The sequence below is a fragment of the Bufo bufo genome, chromosome 1 (genome assembly GCF_905171765.1).
Source record: "Bufo bufo chromosome 1, aBufBuf1.1, whole genome shotgun sequence".
Lineage (NCBI taxonomy): Eukaryota > Metazoa > Chordata > Amphibia > Anura > Bufonidae > Bufo > Bufo bufo.
The window spans coordinates 480,292,580-480,316,616 of NC_053389.1; the positions used below are offsets into that span (position 1 = coordinate 480,292,580).

The following is a 24,037-nucleotide window of genomic DNA, read 5'->3' on the forward strand; positions in this document are numbered from 1 at the left end:
GTTTTGATTTGTTTTTCTTATGTTTTATAGGCTAAATTTGCCTCCAGATCAGGTCACTAAAGTAACTCTGGGAAGGTTACATTTTAGTGAAACTACAGCAAATAACATGAGAAAGAAAGGAAAGCCAAATCCAGATCAAAGGTACTGACTTACCGTACAATATATGCGCTCATCATCAGAAATCAGATCTTCCTCCCAGCTTCCTCAGTTAGTAAATACCCTTTACAAGTGTTTGTCTCAAAAAACTAGAAAACAATACCTATATTAGATTAAAGGTTTATTCCTAGTTAGTCTACCGTTATCATTCTAGTTTCTCACAATTTTTTTCTGATGTTTTTCAAGTCCAATAGTGAAATCTATAGGAAAAACTTCAGAAAAATCACCATGCCCAGGGCATGCTGTGTTTTGAAAAATAGCCACAAACCAAAATGCTTTATATGTAGTGTGGCTATTATATCACTATAGATGTTAAAGTCACATATAGCTGCCACATTTTTAGTTAAAAAACTCTTAAAAACACAGCAAAAAATCTAGCCTAAAAATGGCAGTCATAGTGCCCTCAAAACAGAGTCCTCTAGAGATACTTCATACGAGTGCTAACCAGAGTGTCAGGTTAACAGACATCCAAAGTGTAACTATTGTATGGGTGCCCTCAAAGAACAGTTACAGCCACAGTGTGTCATGGATGAAGTTAGCCCATAGCTGGAACATATAAATAAACGAGCAACTGGCTTGATCCCAAACTAAGGAGCTTATAGGTGAGCCCTATAAAACCCTAAGAGCTCTCCCTGACTGCTATGCACATGCAAGGGTCTGTATGGTAGACGATTGCATGCCCACGTACCTAAGACTGTGTGACACCTGAAAACCCTATAATAGTGAGGGGACACGACCACCGGCTCCCTGCACTTAATACGGACGGAGTCAGGGTCACCTAGAATCAAGCCAGCAAGGAAACACAATAAAGTAAAAGACTTATCTGAACAAACAGCAGATGCAGCCTCCAGCAGTGAACACTTCATCCAGGAAGTAGTATAAACCGCAAAGTGAGGCAGTATGGGAGGGAATATAAAGGAAGACGATTAGTCGAAATAAGTGACACTTGGCAGAAGGAAAGGAGATGAGAAAGTGAAACCAAAACAAAAAACATCATAGAGGTAGAGAAGAACGTCTGCCAGACCTTCTCACAGAACTGGCGGTGACATAGTGCCCCTAATTAATAATATTATATCATATTTTATGAGTCTCTTACTAATCATTATGGAGGAATTTTTTCTGTAATATTTCTATACTTTTATAGCTGTTTTGGCTATGTTCGCGTCTATCTTCTATCTAGTTTGCAGTTCTCTCAGACATGGTGGGTGGAGACTAGCTGCCATCCATCACAGACAAAAAGTAGATGAGAATTGCTTCCTAACCTTTTCATATGCACTCAGAAGCAGGCCCGGGATCATGGAGGGCATTACAGAGAGGTACTGACTTGTATGGTTGTGAATAAAGCACTTACAAAGTTTATATCTCAGCCCATGTAGCCCCAGAAGTCTACTTGTTTGTGCGTGCTCCTGCTCACTCCTTCCCCCTCTCCTCTCTATAGACTTGCATTGACATGTGTAATATCCTGGGGAGCTAGTTTGTGCATAACTAGACATTTCTCACTAATAAGACATATTACAAAGTTTCTTGTGGTCACTTGTACTATTGATTTATTCAAAGTTGTGTAAAAAGTTAGTGACTATTTAAGAGATTGTCTTTGCAGTCCTGCCCTGGTGTAGGATTGCGTTCCCCCTGCATCCTAATACAAGTAAGAACAGGTGTATTAGTGACAGATATGAGAGAGGAGATGGGGGAGGGAGAAGACGATAAGGAAGTATCTATATATACTTCCATGATGGTTAGTAAATGATTGATCAGAGACATTTCATCATAGATTACAAAATGGCTATAGTATGGAAAGCAGCTTTGGAGCATACACTGCACATATAAGGTGAAATTGTACTCTAAACCCTGATATTTTCATGAAGTTAATTTCAAGTAGGATAGAATAGGGCAGCTATTATTATAGGAACTATCAATTGTAAGAGCAGCTAAGGATTATTAGCTGTGTTCATTCTATCTTGATTGTCAACGCTTTCCTGATTGCCTTTTTCACAGGTATTTCATGTTGGTGGTGGGTCTATATGCTATAAGTAAGGATGAGCCTTATCTAGTAGTAGCACATGTCTCCGAAAGGATCATTGTAAGGGTATGTGTGAATTCTTCGTTCATTTTGATACAATATTAGTGTTTAATGTCTGCATGTTATATATTAAAACATTCGTACAGTACATATCAAGCTATGTAAAAGACATGCACGAGTACCAAATCACAAATTGCACACAAGTAATTTCATCTTTTTTCCCCAGATAGATAAAAATATTTGCCCACATACAGTATATGTTACGTAAATACTTAGGCCCACATTTAATAATCAGTTGATATCTGATTTGAGTGGAAAGTACAGGTTTAAAAATCACATTTAGAAATGCTCCAAATTTGGGCAAAACTTGCAACATTTTTCTTTTCACTCCCAAAAAAAATATATCAGGTAATAAAATGGGTCCTAACCCAACTATACATTTACTTTTAGACTCAAAGCCAAACGACTTCATCAAATGCAAATGTTTTTAAAAAGGTACACATTTTTTTATTTATTTTTTATTTTATTGATAATCAAAGAATTATTTTACATACATCTTCAACATCGTTATTACTTTTCTTACTTTTTACCCCTACCCATATTACCCTCCCAACCCACCTTCACCCCCCACCCTTTGCAATGTTCCTCTCTAAGGAGGAGTCAAAACAAGGAGGACTAGCATTTCCAAGCACCTCGTATCCTAGTCCATTTATCCTCTATATTTCTCTGTGTATAGAGAACTTTCTCATATCTCTTGACCTTATTAAATGCTCACAGTTTAGGTAAAAAAATCAATGAACTTGGGTCAATAATGGCATCTGAGAATGTAGATTTAGTGGCTGTTACGGAGACATGGTTTAATGAAAGAAATGACTGGGACATAACCATACCAGGGTACTCTTTATACAGAAGAGACAGAGAAGGCAAGAAAGGAGGAGGAGTGGCCCTGTATGTGAAAGATAGCATTAAATCTAACCTAATACAAGTTGGTGAGGCCAACATAGAGTCAGTTTGGGTTACGTTGCAGTTTGCTAACCATGCAGTAACTCGTGTAGGTGTGATATATAGACCACCTGGTCAAGTTAAAGAACTAGATGATCTACTAGTTGAAGAAATAGCTAAAATGACAATGAAAGGAGAAGTTATCATTATGGGAGATTTCAATCTTCCAGATATAAACTGGAAAACCAAAATAGCAAGTTCTACCAGGAGTACAGATATTCTAAATTCCCTACTGGGGTTATCTCTACAACAAGTGGTTGAGGAGCCAACCCGGAGGGAGGCCATTTTGGATTTGGTATTCACAAACGGGGATTCGGTATATGATGTCATTGTAGGCGAAACCTTGGGATCTAGTGATCACCAGTCAGTGTGGTTTAATATAAGAACTGTGAAAGAGTCCCACCACACAAAAACAAAAGTTTTAGATTTTAGAAAAACAGACTTTTCAAAAATGAAATTAGTCATAAATGAGTCCTTATCAGACTGGAACGGATTACATGGAGTCCAGGAGAAATGGGACTACTTAAAAGGTGCATTATTGAAGGCAACAGAAAATTGCATTAGACTTGTCAGTAAAAGCAAAAAAAGGAGGAGACCAATGTGGTACTCAGCAGAAGTGGCCCAAATCATTAAAAAAAAAAGGCTAGCATTTTGTAATTATAAAAAAACCCAGAGCAATGAAGATAAGGAAATCTACAAGATTAGGCAGAGAGAGGCCAAGCAAGTTATAAGAACTTCTAAAGCGCAGGCAGAAGAAAAACTAGCTCAGTCTATGAAAAAAAGGGGATAAGACATTCTTCAGATATATAAATGAAAAAAGGAAATTAAAACAAGGAATAACTAAATTAAAAACAAAGGACGGAAGGTATGTAGAAGAGAATAAAGGGCTAGCCGACTGCCTTAATGAATACTTCTGTTCAGTTTTTACAAAAGAAAAAGGAGAAGGACCTCCACTAGAAAGAATGACTATTAAATCGTTTGATGCATGTATCTTTACAGAGGAAGATGTTCTAAGTTTGCTGTCTAAGGTGAAGACAGATAAGTCACAGGGGCCTGATGAGATACACCCAAAATTATTAAAAGAGCTTAGTGGTGAGCTGGCAAAACCGCTAACAGATTTATTTAACCAATCATTAGTAACAGGAGTCGTCCCGGAAGATTGGAAATTGGCAAATGTCGTGCCCATTCACAAGAAAGGTAGTAGGGAGGAATCGAGCAACTATAGGCCAGTGAGTCTGACATCAATAGTAGGCAAATTAATGGAAACCCTATTAAAGGATAGGATTGTGGAACATCTAAAATCCCATGGATTGCAAGATGAAAAACAACATGGGTTTACTTCAGGGAGATCATGTCAAACAAATCTTATAGATTTTTTTGACTGGGTGAATAAAATAATAGACGGTGGAGGTGCAGTAGACATCGCATATCTAGATTTTAGTAAGGCTTTTGACACTGTCCCACATAGAAGACTTATCAATAAACTGCAGTCATTGAGCATGGACTCCCATATTGTTGAGTGGATTAGGCAGTGGCTGAGTGACAGACAACAGAGGGTTGTAGTCAATGGAGAACATTCAAAACAAGGTAATGTTACCAGTGGGGTTCCACAGGGATCTGTACTGGGACCGATTTTGTTTAATATCTTCATAAGTGATATCGCAAAAGGCCTCGCTGGTAAGGTTTGTCTTTTTGCTGATGACACAAAGATATGTAACAGGGTTGATGTTCCTGGAGGGAAACGCCAAATGGAAAAGGATTTAGGAAAACTAGAAGAATGGTCAGAACTCTGGAAACTGAAATTTAATGTGGATAAGTGCAAGATAATGCACCTGGGGCGTAAAAACCCAAGGGCAGAATATAGAATATTTGACACAGTCCTGACCTCAGTATCTGAGGAAAGGGATTTAGGAGTAATTATTTCAGAAGACTTAAAGGTGGGAAGACAATGTAATAGAGCAGCACGAAATGCCAGCAGAATGCTTGGATGTATAGGGAGAGGTATAAGCAGTAGAAAGAGTGAAGTGCTTATGCCGCTGTACAGAACACTAGTGAGACCTCACTTGGAGTATTGTGCGCAGTACTGGAGGCCATATCTCCAGAAGGATATAGATACTCTAGAGAGAGTTCAGAGAAGAGGTACTAAACTAGTACATGGATTGCAGGATAAAACTTACCAGGAAAGGTTAAAGGACCTTAATATGTATAGCTTGGAAGAAAGAAGAGACAGAGGGGATATGATAGAAACTTTTAAATACATAAAGGGAATCAACTCGGTAAAGGAAGAGAGCATATTTAAAAGAAGAAAAACTACCACAAGAGGACACAGTTTTAAATTAGAGGGGCAAAGGTTTAAAAGTAATATAAGGAAGTATTACTTTACTGAGAGAGTAGTGGATGCATGGAATAGCCTTCCTGCAGAAGTGGTAGCTGCAAATACAGTGAAGGGGTTTAAGCATGCATGGGATAGACATAAGGCCATCCTTCATATAAGATAGGGCCGGGGGCTATCCATAGTATTCAGTATATTGGGCAGACTAGATGGGCCAAATGGTTCTTATCTGCCGACACATTCTATGTTTCTATGTTTCTATTCACTAAGTTTAACCATATAGTTAAATTTGGTATATTCCGTGAGAACCAGACCCGTACAATCAAGAGTCTTGCCAGGAACATTACTTTTAACAAAATAATCTTTTTGTCTTTGTGGCAGTTTACTTTGGAGAGTCCATGATTCAGCCTTAAAAGGGATCACCACTTTCAATCTTTCAGTAATAACCGTATCAATTGCTCCCCAGTACCGTTTTAATTCTATTCAAAACCAGAACATGTGCAAAAAAATCAGCCCCAGGTGAATCACTTGGACAACTGGATGTACTTTTCAAACCACATCTATTAAGTCATAATGGCTTGACATATATTCTATGTAAAATATTAAATTGAACCAAGACGTGATAAAAGTTGTGCGAAACTAATCTTAAACTTCAGAATATATTTTCCCAGTCATCTACATTTATCATTGGACATTTAATTCCCCAGGCTTTTTCACCGGGAGAGCCCTATATTATTAAAAAGTGCTTTAACTAGTAATCTATAAAGTTGGGCAATCTTAACATTGTGACCTAAATCCCCTATTAATTCATTTAAAGGTGTAGAAGTGTCTATATCTAACAAAGATTTTTGTTTAAGACTGGAAAGTGCCGAACGGAGCTGAAAATACCTCAACCATGATAAATTAGATATATTTTCTTTTTGCGCTAACTCCGCAAAGGTATATCACCTTTTCTAACCTATGTGCAACATAGAAAATATTATTTTGCCAGTACTGATCCCCTGCTAATTACTCTAAAACCTGTAAATAATAATTGTGCCAAAGGGGTGTACAACATAAGGATCCCTTTATTCCCAGCCATCTCTAATAGTGCACCAGGACTTACTAAACAATTTCCTTATCTCTCCATAATCCTGCCACTCATTGGATAATTGCCCAGATTCCAAAGTAAACATATTGTCGTAACCAGATCGGTTCACTAAAGTCCTACATAGTGGGCTTTTCTTCCAATGGCAATATAGCCATAACTGAGCCGTTATAAAATATCCCTTAAAATATGGAAAGTTCAATCCTCCTCAATCCGGCTATAAAAATGTTCCAGTTTTAGTCTTACACGCTTTCTTCCCCAGAGAAGATCATTAATAATTCTCTCGATCAATTTAAAAAATTTATCCTCAATCCATATTGGGGAATTCCTGAGAATGTAAAGGAACTGGGGTAAAATCACCATCTTAACTAGGGATATTCTATCAGCTCTAGATAAGGGAAGTCTAAGCCATATTGCAATTTTAGACCTCAATTTACTTATCAAAGGGTTCAGATTAAGATGCAAAAAATCTTCAGTCTCGGGGGAAATTATCGTACCCAAATAATCAAAAGAGTCAGAGATCCTCAGCATACTCAGGGGGCCTTTATTGGGAAGTTCAAATGTATCTACAAGCATAAGAGTAGTTTTAGACCAATTAACATCAAGACCTGAAACTTCACCAAAGGAGTTGATTGTTTGAATAACTCTTGGGAGTGTAACATTGGTATTATATATGAAGAATAACACATCATCTGCATATATAGCGAAATGCGGTCCTCTATTCCTAATGTCCCAAACCCTTCAATCACAGAATCCTGCCTCACCCTAGCTGCAAGGGGATCAATGTAAATATCAAACAGTAATGGGGAGAGAGGGCACCCTTGATGGGTACCTCTACTCAATGAAAAATGATTTGTCAAACTCCCGTTGATATTCAAACTGGCCTTAGGGGAGTTATACAAAGGTTTAATCATATTTATAGACCTAAAACCAAATCCCATTTTTTCTAAAACCTTCCAGAGGAATCTCTACTCCACCCTATCAAAGGACTTAGAGGCATCAAGAGACAGGATGGAGCGAGAAACCCCCTTGGAAGACTGCAGATTGGCAAACAGACGATGGAGATTATAATGTGTGCCCTTGTTGGGAATAAAACCATTCTGATCGGGGTGTATAATTGATGTAATAACCTTAGCGAGTCTCGTGGCCAGGACCCTAGAGAAAATCTTGACATCCGTATTCAATAGTGAAATTGGCCTATATGACTCCATATCCAAGGGATCCTTACATTTTTTTTTATATTAATATTATCACAGCTTCTGACATTGATTCCGGGAGGATACCCTCCTTCAATAATTCAGTAAACACTCCCAAAACCAGGGAAAATAACCTCCCTATACTTACCATAAAATTCATATGGGAGTCCATCAGAACCAGAGGAGGAGTTTCCCGAGCAAGCTTTTAATGCTGTCTCTAACTCATACAGGAAAAGATCAAGATCAAGGGATTCTCTCTGGGTGTCCGTAAGGACTCGTAAGTCCAAATAGACATCAATCATTTCATCTGGAATAATCTTATCTGATTTATATAACTCCACAAAATGTCTAACAAAGGTTCCTTTTATATACTCTTGATCTTCGATTATCCCTCCAGGTGAACGAATACTTAATATCCCTTTTTTTTATCCTGATTCGAGCTCACCCTAGCCAGTAATTTCCCTGGATTCAGCAAAGTATCTCTGTCCCCTGAAAAAGAGTTTCTGCTGGGCCTTATCCAGGAGAAAGTTGGAGTATTCCTGACTGGAATTCTCTATAATTTCCCGTTAGTTTTTTTTTCTAGAGAATTCCATCATGGCACCTGCCTCTGCATCTTTTAAATTCCTTTCTCTTATACCATATCTCTTTCTTAAATTAGAAATAGTACTAATAAATACCCCTCTAATAAAGGCCTTAAATGCATCCCATACCAATTGAGTTTTTGCTGACTTGTAATAGTTATCCCAGAATCGTACAAACTCCTGTTCCATCATTTTATGAGTGTTTGTTTATTAAGGAAATCCAGTGGGGATTTAATCTAAAGGGGGGTCTTACCCTGTATCTGTTGTCCGCCATTAACACCTCAAGAGAGAAAGGTACATGATCGGATACAGCCCATGCCTCATATTTTATCCGCTTTATACATCTACAGTAGTTTTTGTTTATAAGATCCAAATCTATCCTAGACTTAGAATTTCCAGGCTTACTTACACAGGAGTACACTCTTTTCCCTCTCCCTACAATGCCCCATACATCAACAAAGCCTGATTCCTGACAGAATCTTGCCAAAGGGGACCCTTGCACAGGAGTCTGGATGTCTGCCACTATTGAAGTCCTATCAATCCCTGGATTTAAAACACAATTAAAATCCCCATTTACTAGTGTGGGACACTCAGGCCAACGATCAATGAAGGTTAACAAAGAATTAAGTATTTCAAGGGAGGGGGGATATAAATAAAAGCTAGGACGCATAATCTCCCAGCAAGCTTTCCATAAAGAAAAACATATCTACCCTGTTTATCAATAGAGGATGCCCGGCAGACAAAATCAATCCGATTATGAACTAGAACTGACACTCCTCTAGCATAAGTAGAATGATACGTCTGCATGGCCCATCCTCTATCGAGTCGAGCAACTGTCTCGCCCGTAAGATGAGTCTCCAGTAGGCACACAATCACTAGTAAATGTCTCTGAACCAAGTGAAGAACCGCTTGTCTTTTACGTCTATCCCCCAGGCCCCAAACATTTCAGGTTAATATTTTAATTGACATCAACTAAACCAATAGGTCCCCAGAAAAACAAAAATAATTTAAATTCACTAGTAGACCTCCCCCTCCTCCTGAGAGACACATCTCAGACCCTCCTGTACACCCCCCCGATCCTCTTTATCTGCCACAATAATGCACCAAATCTCTTAACTATGACCACTCCTCCCCCTCTCCTCTCACCCCATCAATATCAAAAAAGGAAAATACAAATGCAGGACACCAATTCTTAAATATTAATTCCGATCCAACCAGTCTAACACAAGATCAGGGGTATAATAAAAAAAAAGCGTTTCCCCTTTAAAAATTATCCAGAATTTAGCTATATAAACAAATAAGTATTTAATGTCCCTTTCTTGCAAAAGTTTTTTTACCACAGTAAAACTGTGTCTCTTTTCTTGAATCTTTTTGGAAAAATCAGCGAAAAAGGACACTTTACTCCCATTATGTACGATGGGGGGACATTCACGGGCCCTTCACAGAATCATATCCCTGTCACGTGAAACAAGTATCTTCACCATTATTATCCGTGGAGGCTTTCCAAGAATTGGTTTACCCCCTGGAACCAGATGTGCTCTTTCTACCAAAAAGAGTGGCGAAAAATTTTATTTTCCAAATTTCTCAATTCTGCGCCCTCTGGCAGACCCATGATTCTTACATTACATCGCCTCGACCTATCCTCCAATCCCACTGCCTTTTTTTTAAGGATGTTAACATCCATCCTTAGGGAGGAAATTTGAATTTTGAATATTTCGGCTTCACTCTCCATGTCCCCCACAGATTTTTCTATAATTGTGACTCGATCCTGAATCTTAGAAACATCATCCTTTATCAGGGTCACATCAGACTGGATTACACCAAGTTGCAATGAAATGTCCTGTATCAACTCTCAGTTTTTTTTTTTTTTTACTGCCACTAGAATTTATTTTAGTAGGGAAGATTCAAAAATAGACAGATCAGGAATAACCCCCCCCCCCCCCCCCCCTCATTAGTACAATCCTCCATCTCCTCCTCCATTCTAGATCCAGCTTTTTTTTTTTTAACATTGGCATCATAGCTCCCTCTTTGACCTGCCCCTGCTCTTGTATTTACCGTACATTAGGAGATTTCCAAAGCTGGTCTATTTTTGCTGTTTTAGTAGACTTCTGACCTGTTTTAGAGTGGTCCAAAGATCGCCAATTCAAAGGTACAATTCAGCAGAGAACATGTATGGCTGTTCATACAAGATGTAATAAGAAATTCAGACAGTAAGATCATTGCAAAGAATTGGGTGCAATCATCATCAACCACACACTTCAGTTTCATTGGTGCATATACTATAAATGTTGGCCACAATGCTCAAAGTATTCCTGCATTCACATCAGGTATAATAGCTAGTTATAAATACCCAAGATGAAATATGCTGTACAGTTGTCATTTAGAAGGCTAGTGTGCATGCCCAGACAAGTGACACTCTGTCTTCCTCTGTGATGGAGTTTATGTCAGCACGTGTGACTCCCCATCACTCAGATTTGGATGTGAAAGAATAGATGTCATCAAGATGTTTCGCAAGAGTTTTCATCTGCCAGCAGAAGCAACACATGGCATTAGGCTAACCCTGATTTATCTTTGAAATACAAAGACCTGCAAGAGATCAAAGATGGTAAATTGGAAGCCGGGTGAAGTCAGGAACATGGGGCAGGGGTGAAGTTCTATTTAGATCTAATAGCAACTGCATGTATCTGAGAAGCCTTAGCTCTGATGGCTGGCAGAGGAGAAGGTTAGGGAAAATGGACTCTATCTAGATTTACTGTGTTAAGAAAAGCCGTTATACTTTAAAGTTGTGCCCACTTTCACAACCCATATATATTGTTTTAACTGTCATTTTTTATGAGTAGGAGCAGTGATGTGATAACATTTGAAATATACTTTATTAGGGAATTTAAGATACTTTAATTAAAAACAAAAACAAAAAAACATCTAAATGGTCTCCTTAGTAGCACTCTCAAGGTGCATTTACACGGCCCCAAAAATCGAACAGATTATCGGGAACGACTGCTCCTGCGAACAGTCGTTCCCAACAATCTGGCCATGTAAATGTGCCGCTGAACACCTAATGAACAAGCAAAGCACTCGTTCATTGGGTGATCCTGTCGCTCATGCAGGCACCACCAATTATGGCTTCTGGGCCTCATCCTCATACAGTGAAGAAGATCTCTGCATGTAAATGCAGCGGTCTCCTTCACTGGACGAGCAGCTAATTGTCAGGAAGGAACACTTCCTTCCTGACAATCGGCCGCTCAGTTGGCCCGTGTAAATCCAGCTTAAGTGAGCATTGCTAAGATAACCATCTTTACGGCGTACTATATGATGGATTTGGCTAACAGTAAGATGCACAAGCAAGTTTCTCAGTCTGCCTCTCATCTCCCTGCCCCAGCTGCTACCTTCATACCTGTGTAAAGGATGTTTTACTAATCATTTTGCTAATACTCCCTATTTTTCTAAGATTCACTGTCTATTTGACCTGCTGCAGCGCTGATTGCTGGCAGTCCTGCTTCCTTATATCTGCCTGGCGCATCCCTGAATAGTTATTAAACAGGAATATAGAGGGGAGCTGGATTGCCAGCAGTCAGCACTGACAGTTAGTGTTACACAGGGACACATTGGCAGAAAGCTATATCAAGCTAAATCACTTACTGTCAGCACTGATTGCTGACAGCCCCACTTTCCTCTGCACATCTTCCCAATGCTTACTAATTAACCATTAATACACCAGACAGATATAGGAACGCAGTGCTGCCAACAATCAGCACTGTCAGCATGTCAAATAGGAAGAGAGCCTGCCTCTGCTGAGGGGACTTACAGGTTGTTGTTGTTAATTAAAGTACAAGTATATTAGAAAAGTTATAAAAAAATAAATAATGAAGTTACAGTTAACCTTTAAATGTGTCTTAAAGGGGGTTTCAAGTTATAATGGAAACCCTAATCCTAGCCCTGACTCTTATCTGTATGAACGGACCTTGAGGGTAGGAAGGTTCATACACTGGAACCTAAGACCCTGGAAACCCTGAATAGCCCTGGAGTAGTGTCTGGGCTTGAGACGGCCTGTTCCTTCCAATATGAAAGAACCAGCGTCTCCCTGAGGCCTAGTAACAAAAGACAGAGGGGAAACAACAAAATATGAAAGGGAAGCAACACTTAACCTCTGAAGCAAATGGATGAGCAGGAACTCCGAAGAGGACCACACACCAGCACTTCCAATACCAAACTGAAGCTATCAACTGCATAGCATGATGGGTGAAGCCAGACTAAATAGAGGAGTAGTAATGACCACTAAGCTACACCGGAGACAAGAGGTGTGGTCATACCAGCAACAACACTGAAAACAAGTGATATCAAAGAGGCTGTCAGATCACATCACGTGCAGCCAGTCTCTTAGGTATTCTGACACCTGTCACGTTAGAGACCGTGACACCCAGCCTGACTGATGAAACAGAAGATCCATACTTAGCTGTATCATGCCATTCCGTTCCTCTGTGAAGCCTCGGCAGCCTCCATTTTCTGGTCCCTGCGCTGTTTTGTTCTGGTGGTGCATGGGCATGGTCACAGCGGTTCAGGTGACCATGCACATGAAGCACGGAATGTAAAAAAGTGCGGCAATCAGAAGACGGAGACAGCGGCAGCAGCATGGTGAACCAGAGCGCTGTTGAGCAGGTAAGCATGACTCTTCTTTTTCAGCAGGCAGGCTGTAGACACTTGCTTCAAAAACAAACCAGAAAACCCCTTTAAATAACACAAAAAAAACACTTTAGCAACTTTTTCATACATTTTCATTAAAAACATACTATCATATTGTAACCAAACCTCCTGTGCATATCTGTGTGTCTCCTAGGTTACAGACTACAAACAACTCCTGTGTAGTCTGACACTGCTTGTAGTTTGTAACCACACAGATCTGCATAGGAGCTGTAGAAACAAAATGGTTATATTCTTCATCAAGACTATTTGCAAATTAGCTTAAGTTTTCATTTTAAAAGGAATCGATATAAAAAAATAACATTTGAAAACATAACTTTTAATATTATGGAATCCACATTGGTATCTTGTAGTGTTGGATTAATCTGAAAAATGGTAATAGTAATTAACTAATTCTTATCCATGAATGATTCTACAACTATACAGCTACAGTTACATAGAACACATGCAGTTAAACACAAACTTGTCATGCATTTTAGAAAATGTTGTTTTGTGCTTTGCATCTTAGGCATCAAACCCTGGGCAGTTTGAGAATGATAATGATGCCCTGTGGCAGAGAGGGCATGTCCCAGAGACAGTGGTGTCTCACGGTCGAGTAGGAATTAACACTGACACACCAGATGAAGCCCTGGTTGTCTGTGGTAATGTGAAAGTGATGGGGACAGTGATGCATCCATCTGACAGTCGAGCGAAGAGGAACATCCAGGAGGTGAGCCCCAAGGAGCTGTTATGCTATTCTGGTCTACACTGCCAAGTATAAACATCACTCAAGTGACACAAAAGATATTGCCTTCTTCAAAACACATTAAAATATTATCCTACCTGAGCTGCGGACAGTATTCCTCCTGTCACTAGAAATTCAAATTGTCTGCATCACGTTTGTCACTTTCATACTATTGTCAACAGGGCCATAAATTGCAAGAACATCCACATTTTCCACATACTGACCAATATAAAATATGTAAAATTACTGTATAAAAACTCTATGCCACACATTATTATTGTTTACTACAGTATAATATATTATGGATATTGGAATATCTTCTGTGTTTTCTATAGATCGTGTCTTCGGCAAGTTACGTCTTGTGTTATTATAAAGTAGTAGCACCAGTATTAGCATTTTGATAATTCTGTGATTCACTTCTTATACAACAGCTACTTCCAAAGGTCTCATGACTGGCAGTATGCAAATCTTTTCTAGAAAATGCAATCCGTGGGATGAGTTTTATATTCATATTTTCTCAGTATTATACATCATATGGTTTCTTACAAAGTCATTGTAGGTCCTTCTGGCATGTTCGTTTTGGTAAATTTCTGTATTCTTTATGAAAAAGCTATTACGGAGAACTCTGTATTGCACTGTCCCTCTGTTACTCCTCCTAGACATCTATGAATAAACTGACAACTTGGTGTTGACATTACCTTTATGAAAACAGTGTGTCCTTATAGTCAGCACTGATTGGACAAGTGACACACCTCAACTGGTGACACCCAGCTGACAATGTATTCATACATTTCTAGGCATAAGGGATATCTGGCCTGTCAATCAAGCTGCAGAGGGATAGTCCTAAGATTTGGGGACAACCTTTCACAGGTGCAGAACTCTGCTTGATGAGATGAACCATTGTTACAAATGTATTCTCTCATCTCTAGTTATAGCATGTCTTTGAATCACTTGTCATCCAGCCTTACATTCAAAATAGCCATTCTGACCTCACATGTACTGGCCATGCTTGTTCAGTATTTGCTTTGATGATTTCATTCATTAGCCTTTACACCAGGCACTGTACAGTAAACTTTAGAAAAATGAAAGCTCTCGAAATGCAGTACAGCATACAGGGGGAGATTTATCAAAACAAGTGTAAAGAAAAACTAGTGTAGGTGCTCATAGCAACCAATCAGATTGCACACTTCATTTTTAAAGGGGTTATTCGACCTCTGTAATGACCCCCCAATGCCCGGGCCCCTCCTATACATTATACTTACCTGCTCCTCGCAACCCGTGTCGCTCTGGATTCCTGCACGGATGCCGCTGCATCTCCTCGTCGCTCTGATCAAAACATCAGCCAACAGCCACAGAGCAGCCAACATTAGGGAGGTGTAGTAGTGGCCGTGCAGGGATCCAGAGCAACACCGCTGCCGGGGCGCAGGTAAGTATAATGTATACAAGGGGCCCCGGCATGGGGGGGGGGGATTATAGGGGTTGGATAACCCCTTTAACCCCTTAAGGACTTAGGACGTATCGGTACGGCATGGGTCCCGAGTCCTTAAGGACCCATGACGTACCGGTACGTCATAACTTGAAATCTGTATTCCGGCGCCCCAGGGGTTAATTGGAACGGGATTTCGGCTGAAATCATTCAGCCGGCATCCCGTAACAATGCAGGGGGGGGGTCATTTGACCCCCCCGCATCGGCGATCGCAGAAAACCGCAGGTCAATTCAGACCTGAGGTTTGCTGCGCTTTGTGCAGTTTCTGATCCCCGCGGGCCCTGACCGCGGGGATCAGAAGCTTTAGTGTCCCTAAAATATATATACTACACCCCCCCCTGCACCCCTGCATGATTTTTTGCCGGCGGGTGGTGCAGGGGGGGAGTTGTGGGCGGTGGGGGCGGTGCGGGAGGCGGGCGGTGCGGCAGGCGGGATCGCGATCCCCCGCCCGCCTCCCCTTGTATAATCGTTGGTCTCTAGTGGGTATACCAGGGTGCCAGCACATTGCTGGCACCCTGGTATAAACGGCTGACATCGATGATGCGATGTCAGCCGTTTAACCCTTTCCATACAGCGGTCCGTACGGACCGCTGTATGGAAAAAGTTAACAGTAAGAGGGAGCTCCCTCCCTCTCCCATCGGGGGGCTGCTGTGCCTTTGCAGCCCCCCGATGGAGAGGGAGAGAGCCCCCAGACAGCCCCCCTCAGCCCTGTGCTTACCCTTCCCCGTCTGCGAAGTTCTGACAACTACTGAGCAGACGGGGAAGGTTCCCATGGCAACAGGACGCCTCTCAGGCATCCTGCTGTCCATGGTGCTGAACAGATCTGTGCTAAAGGCAGAGATCTGTTCAGACAAAGTGTAAGTAAAATACAGTACTGTACAATATATATTGTTCTGTACTGTATTATACAGACATCAGACCCACTGGATCTTCAAGAACCAAGTGGGTCTGGGTCCAAAAAAAAGTGAAAAAAAAGTAAAAATCCCAAAACACATTTATCACTGATTAAAAATGAAAAAAATAAAATTCCCTACACATGTTTGGTATCGCCGCGTCCGTAACGACCTGATCTATAAAACGGTCATGTTACTTTCCCCACACGGTGAATGCCATAAAAATAAAAAAATAAAAACTATTAGGAAATAGAAATTTTGCCCACCTTACTTCCCAAAAAAGGTAATAAAAGTGATCAAAAAAGTCGCATGTACGCCAAAATAGTACCAATCAAACCGTCATCTTATCCCGCAAAAATCATACCCTACCCAAGATAATCGCCCAAAAACTGAAAAAACTATGGCTCTTAGACTATGGAAACACTAAAACATGATTCTTTTGGTTTCAAAAATGAAATCATTGTGTAAAACTTAAATAAATAAATAAAAAGTATACATATTAGGTATTGCCGCGTATCGACCGGCTCTATAAAAATATCACATGACCTAACCCCTCAGGTGACCACCGTAAAAAAATTAAAATAAAAACGGTGTAAAAAAAGCAATTTTTTGTCATCTTATGTCACAAAAAGTGTAATAGCAAGTGATCAAAAAGTCATATGCACCCCAAAATAGTGCCACTCAAACCGTCATCTCATCCCGCAAAAAATTAGACCCTACTTAAGATAATCGCCCAAAAACTGAAAAAACTATGGCTCTTAGACTATGGAGACACTAAAACATTTTTTTTGTCTTAAAAATGAAATCATTGTGTAAAACTTACATAAATAAAAAAAATTGTATACATATTAGGTATCGCCGCGTCCGTGACAACCTGCTCTATAAAATTACCACATGATCTAACCTGTCAGATAAATGTTGTAAATAACAAAAAAAAAAAAGTGCCAAAAAATCTATTTCTTGTTACCTTGCCGCACAAAAAAGTGTAATATAGAGCAACCAAAAATCATATGTACCCTAAACTAGTACCAACAAAACTGCCACCCTATCCCGTAGTTTCTAAAATGGGGTCACTTTTTTGGAGTTTCTACTCTAGGGGTGCATCAGGGGGCTTCAAATGGGACATGGTGTCAAAAAAACCAGTCCAGCAAAATCTGCCTTCCAAAAACCGTATGGCATTCCTTTCCTTCTGCGCCCTGCCGTGTGCCCGTACAGCGGTTTACGACCACATATGGGGTGTTTCTGTAAACTACAGAATCAGGGCCATAAATAATGAGTTTTGTTTGGCTGTTAACTCTTGCTTTGTAACTGGAAAAAAAATATTAAAATGGAAAATCTGCCAAAAAAGTGAAATTTTGAAATTGTATCTCTATTTTCCATTAAATCTTGTGCAACACCTAAAGGGTTAACAAAGTTTGTAAAATCTGTTTTGAATACCTTGAGGGGTGTAGTTTCTTAGATGGGGTCACTTTTATGGAGTTTCTACTCTAGGGGTGCATCAGGGGGGCTTCAAATGGGACATGGTGTCAAAAAAGCAGTCCAGCAAAATCTGGCTTCCAAAAACCATACGGCGCACCTTTCCCTCTACGCCCTACTGTGTGCCCGTACAGTAGTTTACGGCCACATATGGGGTTTTCTGTAAACTACAGAATCAGGGCCATAAATAATGAGTTTTGTTTGGCTGTTAACCCTTGCTTTGTAACTGGAAAAAAAATATTAAAATGGAAAATCTGCCAAAAAAGTGAAATTTTGAAATTGTATCTCTATTTTCCATTAAATCTTGTGCAACACCTAAAGGGTTAACGACGTTTGTAAAATCAGTTTTGAATACCTTGAGGGGTGTAGTTTCTTAGATGGGGTCACTTTTATGGAGTTTCTACTCTAGGGGTGCATCAGGGGGGCTTCAAATGGGACATGGTGTCAAAAAAACAGTCCAGCAAAATCTGGCTTCCAAAAACCATACGGCGCACCTTTCACTCTACGCCCCGCTGTGTGGCCGTACAGTAGTTTACGGTCACATATGGGGTGTTTCTGTAAACGGCAGAGTCAGGGCAATAAAGATACAGTCTTGTTTGGCTGTTAACCCTTGCTTTGTTAGTGGAAAAAAATGGGTTAAAATGGAAAATTAGGCAAAAAAAAGAAATTCGCAAATTTCATCCCCATTTGCCAATAACTCTTGTGCAACACCTAAAGTGTTAACGAAGTTTGTAAAATCAGTTTTGAATACCTTGAGGGGTGTAGTTTATAGAATGGGGTCATTTTTGGGCAGTTTCTATTATGTAAGCCTCGCAAAGTGACTTCAGACCTGTAGTGGTCCCTAAAAATTGGGTTTTTGTAAATTTCTGAAAAATTTCAAGATTTGCTTCTAAACTTCTAAGCCTTGTAACATCCCCAAAAAATAAAATATCATTCCCAAAATGCTACAAACATGAAGTAGACATATGGGGAATGTAAAGTAATCACAATTTTTGGGGGTATTACTATGTATTACTGAAGTAGAGAAACTGAAAGTTTGAAATTTGCTAATTTTTCAAAATTTTTGGTAAATATGGTATTTTTTTATGCAAAAAAATTAACTTTTTTGACCCAATTTTAGCAGTGTCATGAAGTACAATATGTGACAAAAAAACAATCTCAGAACGACCTGGATAAGTCAATGCGTTTTAAAGTTATGAGCACTTAAAGTGACACTGGTCAGATTTGCAAAAAATGGCCAAGTCCTTAAGGTGAAATAGGGCTGAGTCCTTAAGGGGTTAAGAGCTCCTTTGGAAAATGATAGGTGGAATCCGATTGGTTGTCTTATATTATAGGCAACCAGCTAAATACAGTTTTTTCCTTTTACATCCAAATAAAGGGGAAGATTTATAAGAACTAGTTAAAGGGAAAACTGGATTAGTTGCCCATAGCAACCAATCAGATTCTCCCTGTCATTTTTCAGAGCCCCTTTGGAAAATAAAAGGTAGAATCTGATTGGTTGCCAATATCTAGAAAACTAAATATTGTAGCTTTACAGATAGTTTGCTTACTTTTTCCTGATCCCAAGTTACAGATTGTATGATAGCTCAGAAATGTGTTTAAAATTCTGCTTGCTGTCTCTGGAATTGGTTAACTTTTGCCTAAACTGTAAGTGACTGCTATGTACAAACCGTGAGTTCTTGAAGATGTGGAACTAGAGGGAAGAAGAAGCCAGAAAACCAATAGGTGCCATGTAATGAAAGTGCAGGCTGCGTGATTGGTCCTTGCATAGTTACCGGATATCAGTATGATACTCAGATATATTACATTTTTTATCAGGTTGACACAATGGAGCAGCTTCAAAGAATAGCTCAGATGAGGCTGGTAGAGTATGATTATAGACCTGAATTTGCAACCATCATGGGAATCAATTCTCTCCATGAAACAGGTTACATTTTTTATTTGATATTTTATTATTTTATGATTGGAATTTCAGTTATATGGGTTTTAATTTGAAATACGGTGTATATTTTGGGAAGCCTTAATGCCCCAATAAGAGTGACTATAACACAAGGCCAACACAATTATGCCAGCGGCAGTAACAGTGTGTCCATGACAGTGCCTGATGCATGGTATGAAAACAGAGCCAGCCACACTGTCCTCAGATCAGTGCTAGTCACATTGCCCAACATCAATGCCAGCTAGATTGCACCCTTAATTAGTGCCCACCACAGTACCCTATTGCCAGCTTGCCCCGTATTAGTGCTGGCAACAGTTGCAGTGCCTCTTTTACAAGGTCAACCATATGCCTTTCTTCTTAACTCTATGTGGGGGCCAACTGTTAGTGTAGGCTTAAAGGTAGAAGGTGGGTGGCTGGTTTGGTAGGCAGTGTATTCACTATTACCACTCATATCAGGGTGACAGCATTCAAGTGATCAGTCTGTACTGAGTAGTTCCTCTGGTACCCCGGTGGGTCAGTATGACAATTAGTATAGAGGTCTAGGAGCAGCTGGCAACTGCTCTAATTCTCTCCCCAATCTACCCCTAGCCCATTTGCTACTGGTTGGCTAGTACCTGTGTTGGCCCCCTATACAGAGGAACAGCATTGTTCACAAGCAAAGGGTGTGGAATTGGCCAAGAGTGTGGAGGGTGAAACACTTCTGTCCTTAGTGGCAAAATTCAGCACCTTAACAGGGTGGTAAGTTTGATGTTAGTTAAGACCCCCATATATTCTACGTACACTGCAGGTTATTTAGTATAAATTGGCATTACATTATTAATTGACAGGCGATCTGTCAACAGGTTTTTAGGGGGTCTCCGGGCTTTGTAAAAAATCCATGCTTCCTTCTAACTTGTGGATGAAAGATAGTTTAGTTAGCTTTTACCTGTGGCTGGTTTGGTAGGCAGTGGGTTTGGTAGGCTCCAGTGGCTTGGTAGGCTCCACCAATGTTGCCATCTCGGCTGCACTCACACAGGCTGCAGGCTCTTCCACGCGGGTCCCGACCAGATGTGTGCCCTTCTCTTCTGTTCAGGTACGTAATAGTAAATACAGCTGAACAGGAAGAGAAGGGCTCACATCTGGTTGGGACCCGAGCAGAAGAGCCCACAGTCTGTGGGAGTGCAGCAAAGATGGGGGCATTGTCGGGGTGATGCATAGGTAAGTACTAACTAAACTATTTCTTCCGCTGCTTAGAAGAAAGCATGGATTTTTTAAATAGCCCAGGGAACCTCTTTAAATTGCCCTATCTGAGGTCACCATAAACTAGGGACAGAGACCCTAATACAAACTCTGGGTCAATTACATTTTTTGTGCTCTAGCGGAACCTGAGTGCTGGAGTTTTGGTATTCATGAGCTGCATCAATTCCTGCGAATGACTGACAGCTTTCTTCCTATAATGTGCATTAAGAGGAAGCTACCCATTACTGCAGGCAGGAGCTTCTGAATATGAGAACTCCAATGTATGATCACTTAGTACACTCCTGCACTTGGGTTCCGCTGGAGCTGTCCAACAGTGATTGATGACCTAGTCTCGGTACAGATCATCAACATCAGATTAGTGGGGTTCCAACTTCCAACAGGCGCAGCTGTATTTCTCTGACCAATTTTCGGCATATTTGCTGGGTTGCAGACAGATCTCTGCTGGCCCCCATTATAGTTAATGGGGCTGGATGGAAACCATATAGCTTCTAGCAATGCTGGAGCGCTAGTGTAAAACTAACCAAAGGAATTAAACTGCAGTATTGGAGATAGTTCCAATCTTGGTAGTTGCAGCAGGAGCCCCTTGATCTCACTGGGACATGGGGAAGTGTCCATGAGATCGTCATGATGGCTATATCAGTCATGATGTGGGAACTAGCACCCGCCCATGATGTATAGACCTGTATCTGTCATTCCCCTTTAAGGGGTTATGTGGATTTCTCCTTTATTCTTAGTTAGGATTTCCAAGACTATTCAATAGCCCTGCATACTTGATATTTCTATGGGGTCCCGGGAATACTGAGTATTGGAATTTCAGTGCATTATATAAGGAAACAAAAGATAACATTTGTGTCTTGCTTACAGGCATAATTGCTCAAGAAGTTAGAAATATTTTACCACATGCTGTTAAAGAGACAGGCAATGTTACATGCGATAATGGAGAGACAATAGAAAACTTTCTTATGGTAGATAAGGTAAGTACAATTATATATACGTGTATATATACTATATCGACAAAAATATTGGGACACCTATACATTACACCTACAGGAGCTTTTATGAAATCCCTTTCTCCATCCATAGGCATGAATATGGAGTTGTTCTCCATGTGCAGCTAAAATAGCTTTCACTTTTCTGGGAAAGCTTTCTACAAGTTTTTGTAGTGTGTCTATGGGAATTTTTGCTTATTCATCCAGAAAAACATTAGTTAGGTCAGACACTGATGTTGGACAAGAAGGTCTGGCTTCTAATCTCTGTTCTGGTTCATCCCAAAGGTGTTTGATTGAGGTTGAGGTCAGGGCTATGTGTGGACCAGTCAAGTTCTTCCACACCCACCCATGCATTTTTGGACCTTGCTTTATACTCTGGGACCCAGTCAAGCTGTAACAGAAAATGACCTTCCCTAAAGTTTTCCCACAAAGTTTGAAGCATACAATTGTCTAAAATATCTTGGCATGCTGAAGCTTTAAAATTTCCCTTCACTTGGAACTAATGGGCCTAGACTAATCCCTGAAAAACAACCCCATAGCATTATCCTCCCTCCACCAAACTTCACAGATTTCACAGTAAAGTCAGGCAGGTAACGTTCTCCTGGCATTCACCAAACCCTGACTTGTCCATCAGACTGTCAGATACAGACTCCTGTTTTGTCACTCCACAGAACACATTTCTAGTGCTCTAGAGTCCACCAGCAGTGTGTTTTACACAACTCTATCCAACACTTGCCATTGTGCTTGGTGATGTAAGGCTTGCATGCAGCTGCTTGGCCATGGAAACCCATGCCGTGAAACCCCTGGTTTACTTTTTTTTTTGCAAATGTTAATACCAGGGGAAGTGGAACTCTGCAGTTACTGAGTCAGCAGAGCATTGGTGACTTTTATGCACTATGCACCTCTCACCATTCGGCAACCCTACTCTGTAACTTTACATGGTCTACCACTTTGTGGATGAGTAACTGCATTTTCAATAATACTTCTCACAGTCAATTGTGGAATATATTGGAGGGAACAGTGACATCCTATTACTGTACCACTCCTGAATTCAGTTAGATCTTTAGAACAACCCATTCTTTCACAAATGTTTGTAGGGACAGACTGCATGGGTAGGTGTGGCAGTGGGACTGAATGAAAAACCTGAATGCAATGATTAAGAGCTGTGTCCCAATACTTGGGTGCCCAAGGCTCATTGAAGCACAAACTAGCCAGCCTGGTCCAATCCCACAGAAGAGCTACTACAGCAGAAACTGATGAAAAAGGTAATGCTTCCAATGATAGAAGTGTAACAAAATTGGCAGTGCGTCACAGCTTGCTGCATTTGGATTTGCATAGTTGCAGACCAATCAGATTTCCAGTGCTGACCCCTATCCACCATTGAAAATGCAATGAGCATGTGAGCTCAGATTTGGACCAATGGAAGAATGTTGTCTGGTCTGATGAATCATGTTTTCTTTTATGTATGTCAATGACCTGGTGTGTGTGCATTGCTTAGTGCATTGGGAAGACATAGCACTAGAATGCACTATTGTAAGATGGCAAAGCTGGTAGTGTCATGCTCTGGGCAATGTTCTATGGAAAACCTTGGGTCCTGGCAATCTTTTGGATGTTGCTTTGACACATACGCCCTACCTAAACGTTACAGACTCCAAGTACACCCCTTCATGGCAACTGTATTCCTTAATCTCGAAAATTGTTCAGGGAGTCAACTTGGCATGCAAATTGCCAAGATCTCAATGCAATTGAGTATCTGTGGAATGTGCTAGAAAAACAAGTCCGATCTTTGGAGGCCCAACCTTGTAACTTACAGGAGTTAAAGGTACTGCTACTAATGGTACCAGATCCCAAAAGACACCTTCTGAGATCTTACTTGAGTTTATGCCTTGGCTGATTAGAGCTGTTTTGGAAGCACAAAGGGGATCTGCACAAGATTAGGCAAGTAGTTTTAAGGTTTTCTTAGGAGGTTGGCAGGTTCAGCTGACATTAATCTAAAGGCCCCTTCTAGATGGGTGGATAATCGTTTGAAAAATCATGAAATCAAACGAAAGTGGTCAGTTATCGAACTGTGCAAAAGCACTGAATGATCGAATGACAAGCGATAACTGTTTAGTTTGCGATCTCTGATGTAGACACCTAAATCATTGTTCATCGTCCAGAATTCCACAAGTGTAAGCAGGTATTGTTTAAAGCAAAGACAATTCCTCATCTAAACGGTT

General features: G+C 40.3%; 1 protein-coding gene across 1 annotated transcript in view; it reads left to right on the forward strand.

The window, feature by feature from the left end:
- MYRFL (myelin regulatory factor like) overlaps nt 1-24,037 on the forward strand; it is a 180,736-nt gene that overhangs the window by 52,897 nt on the left and 103,802 nt on the right. The window contains exons 9-13 of the mRNA XM_040413445.1: nt 31-141; nt 2,152-2,242; nt 13,581-13,781; nt 19,470-19,578; nt 21,694-21,803. Coding sequence (XP_040269379.1) covers nt 31-141; nt 2,152-2,242; nt 13,581-13,781; nt 19,470-19,578; nt 21,694-21,803 — 622 coding nt within the window. The remainder of the gene's footprint in view (nt 1-30; nt 142-2,151; nt 2,243-13,580; nt 13,782-19,469; nt 19,579-21,693; nt 21,804-24,037) is intronic.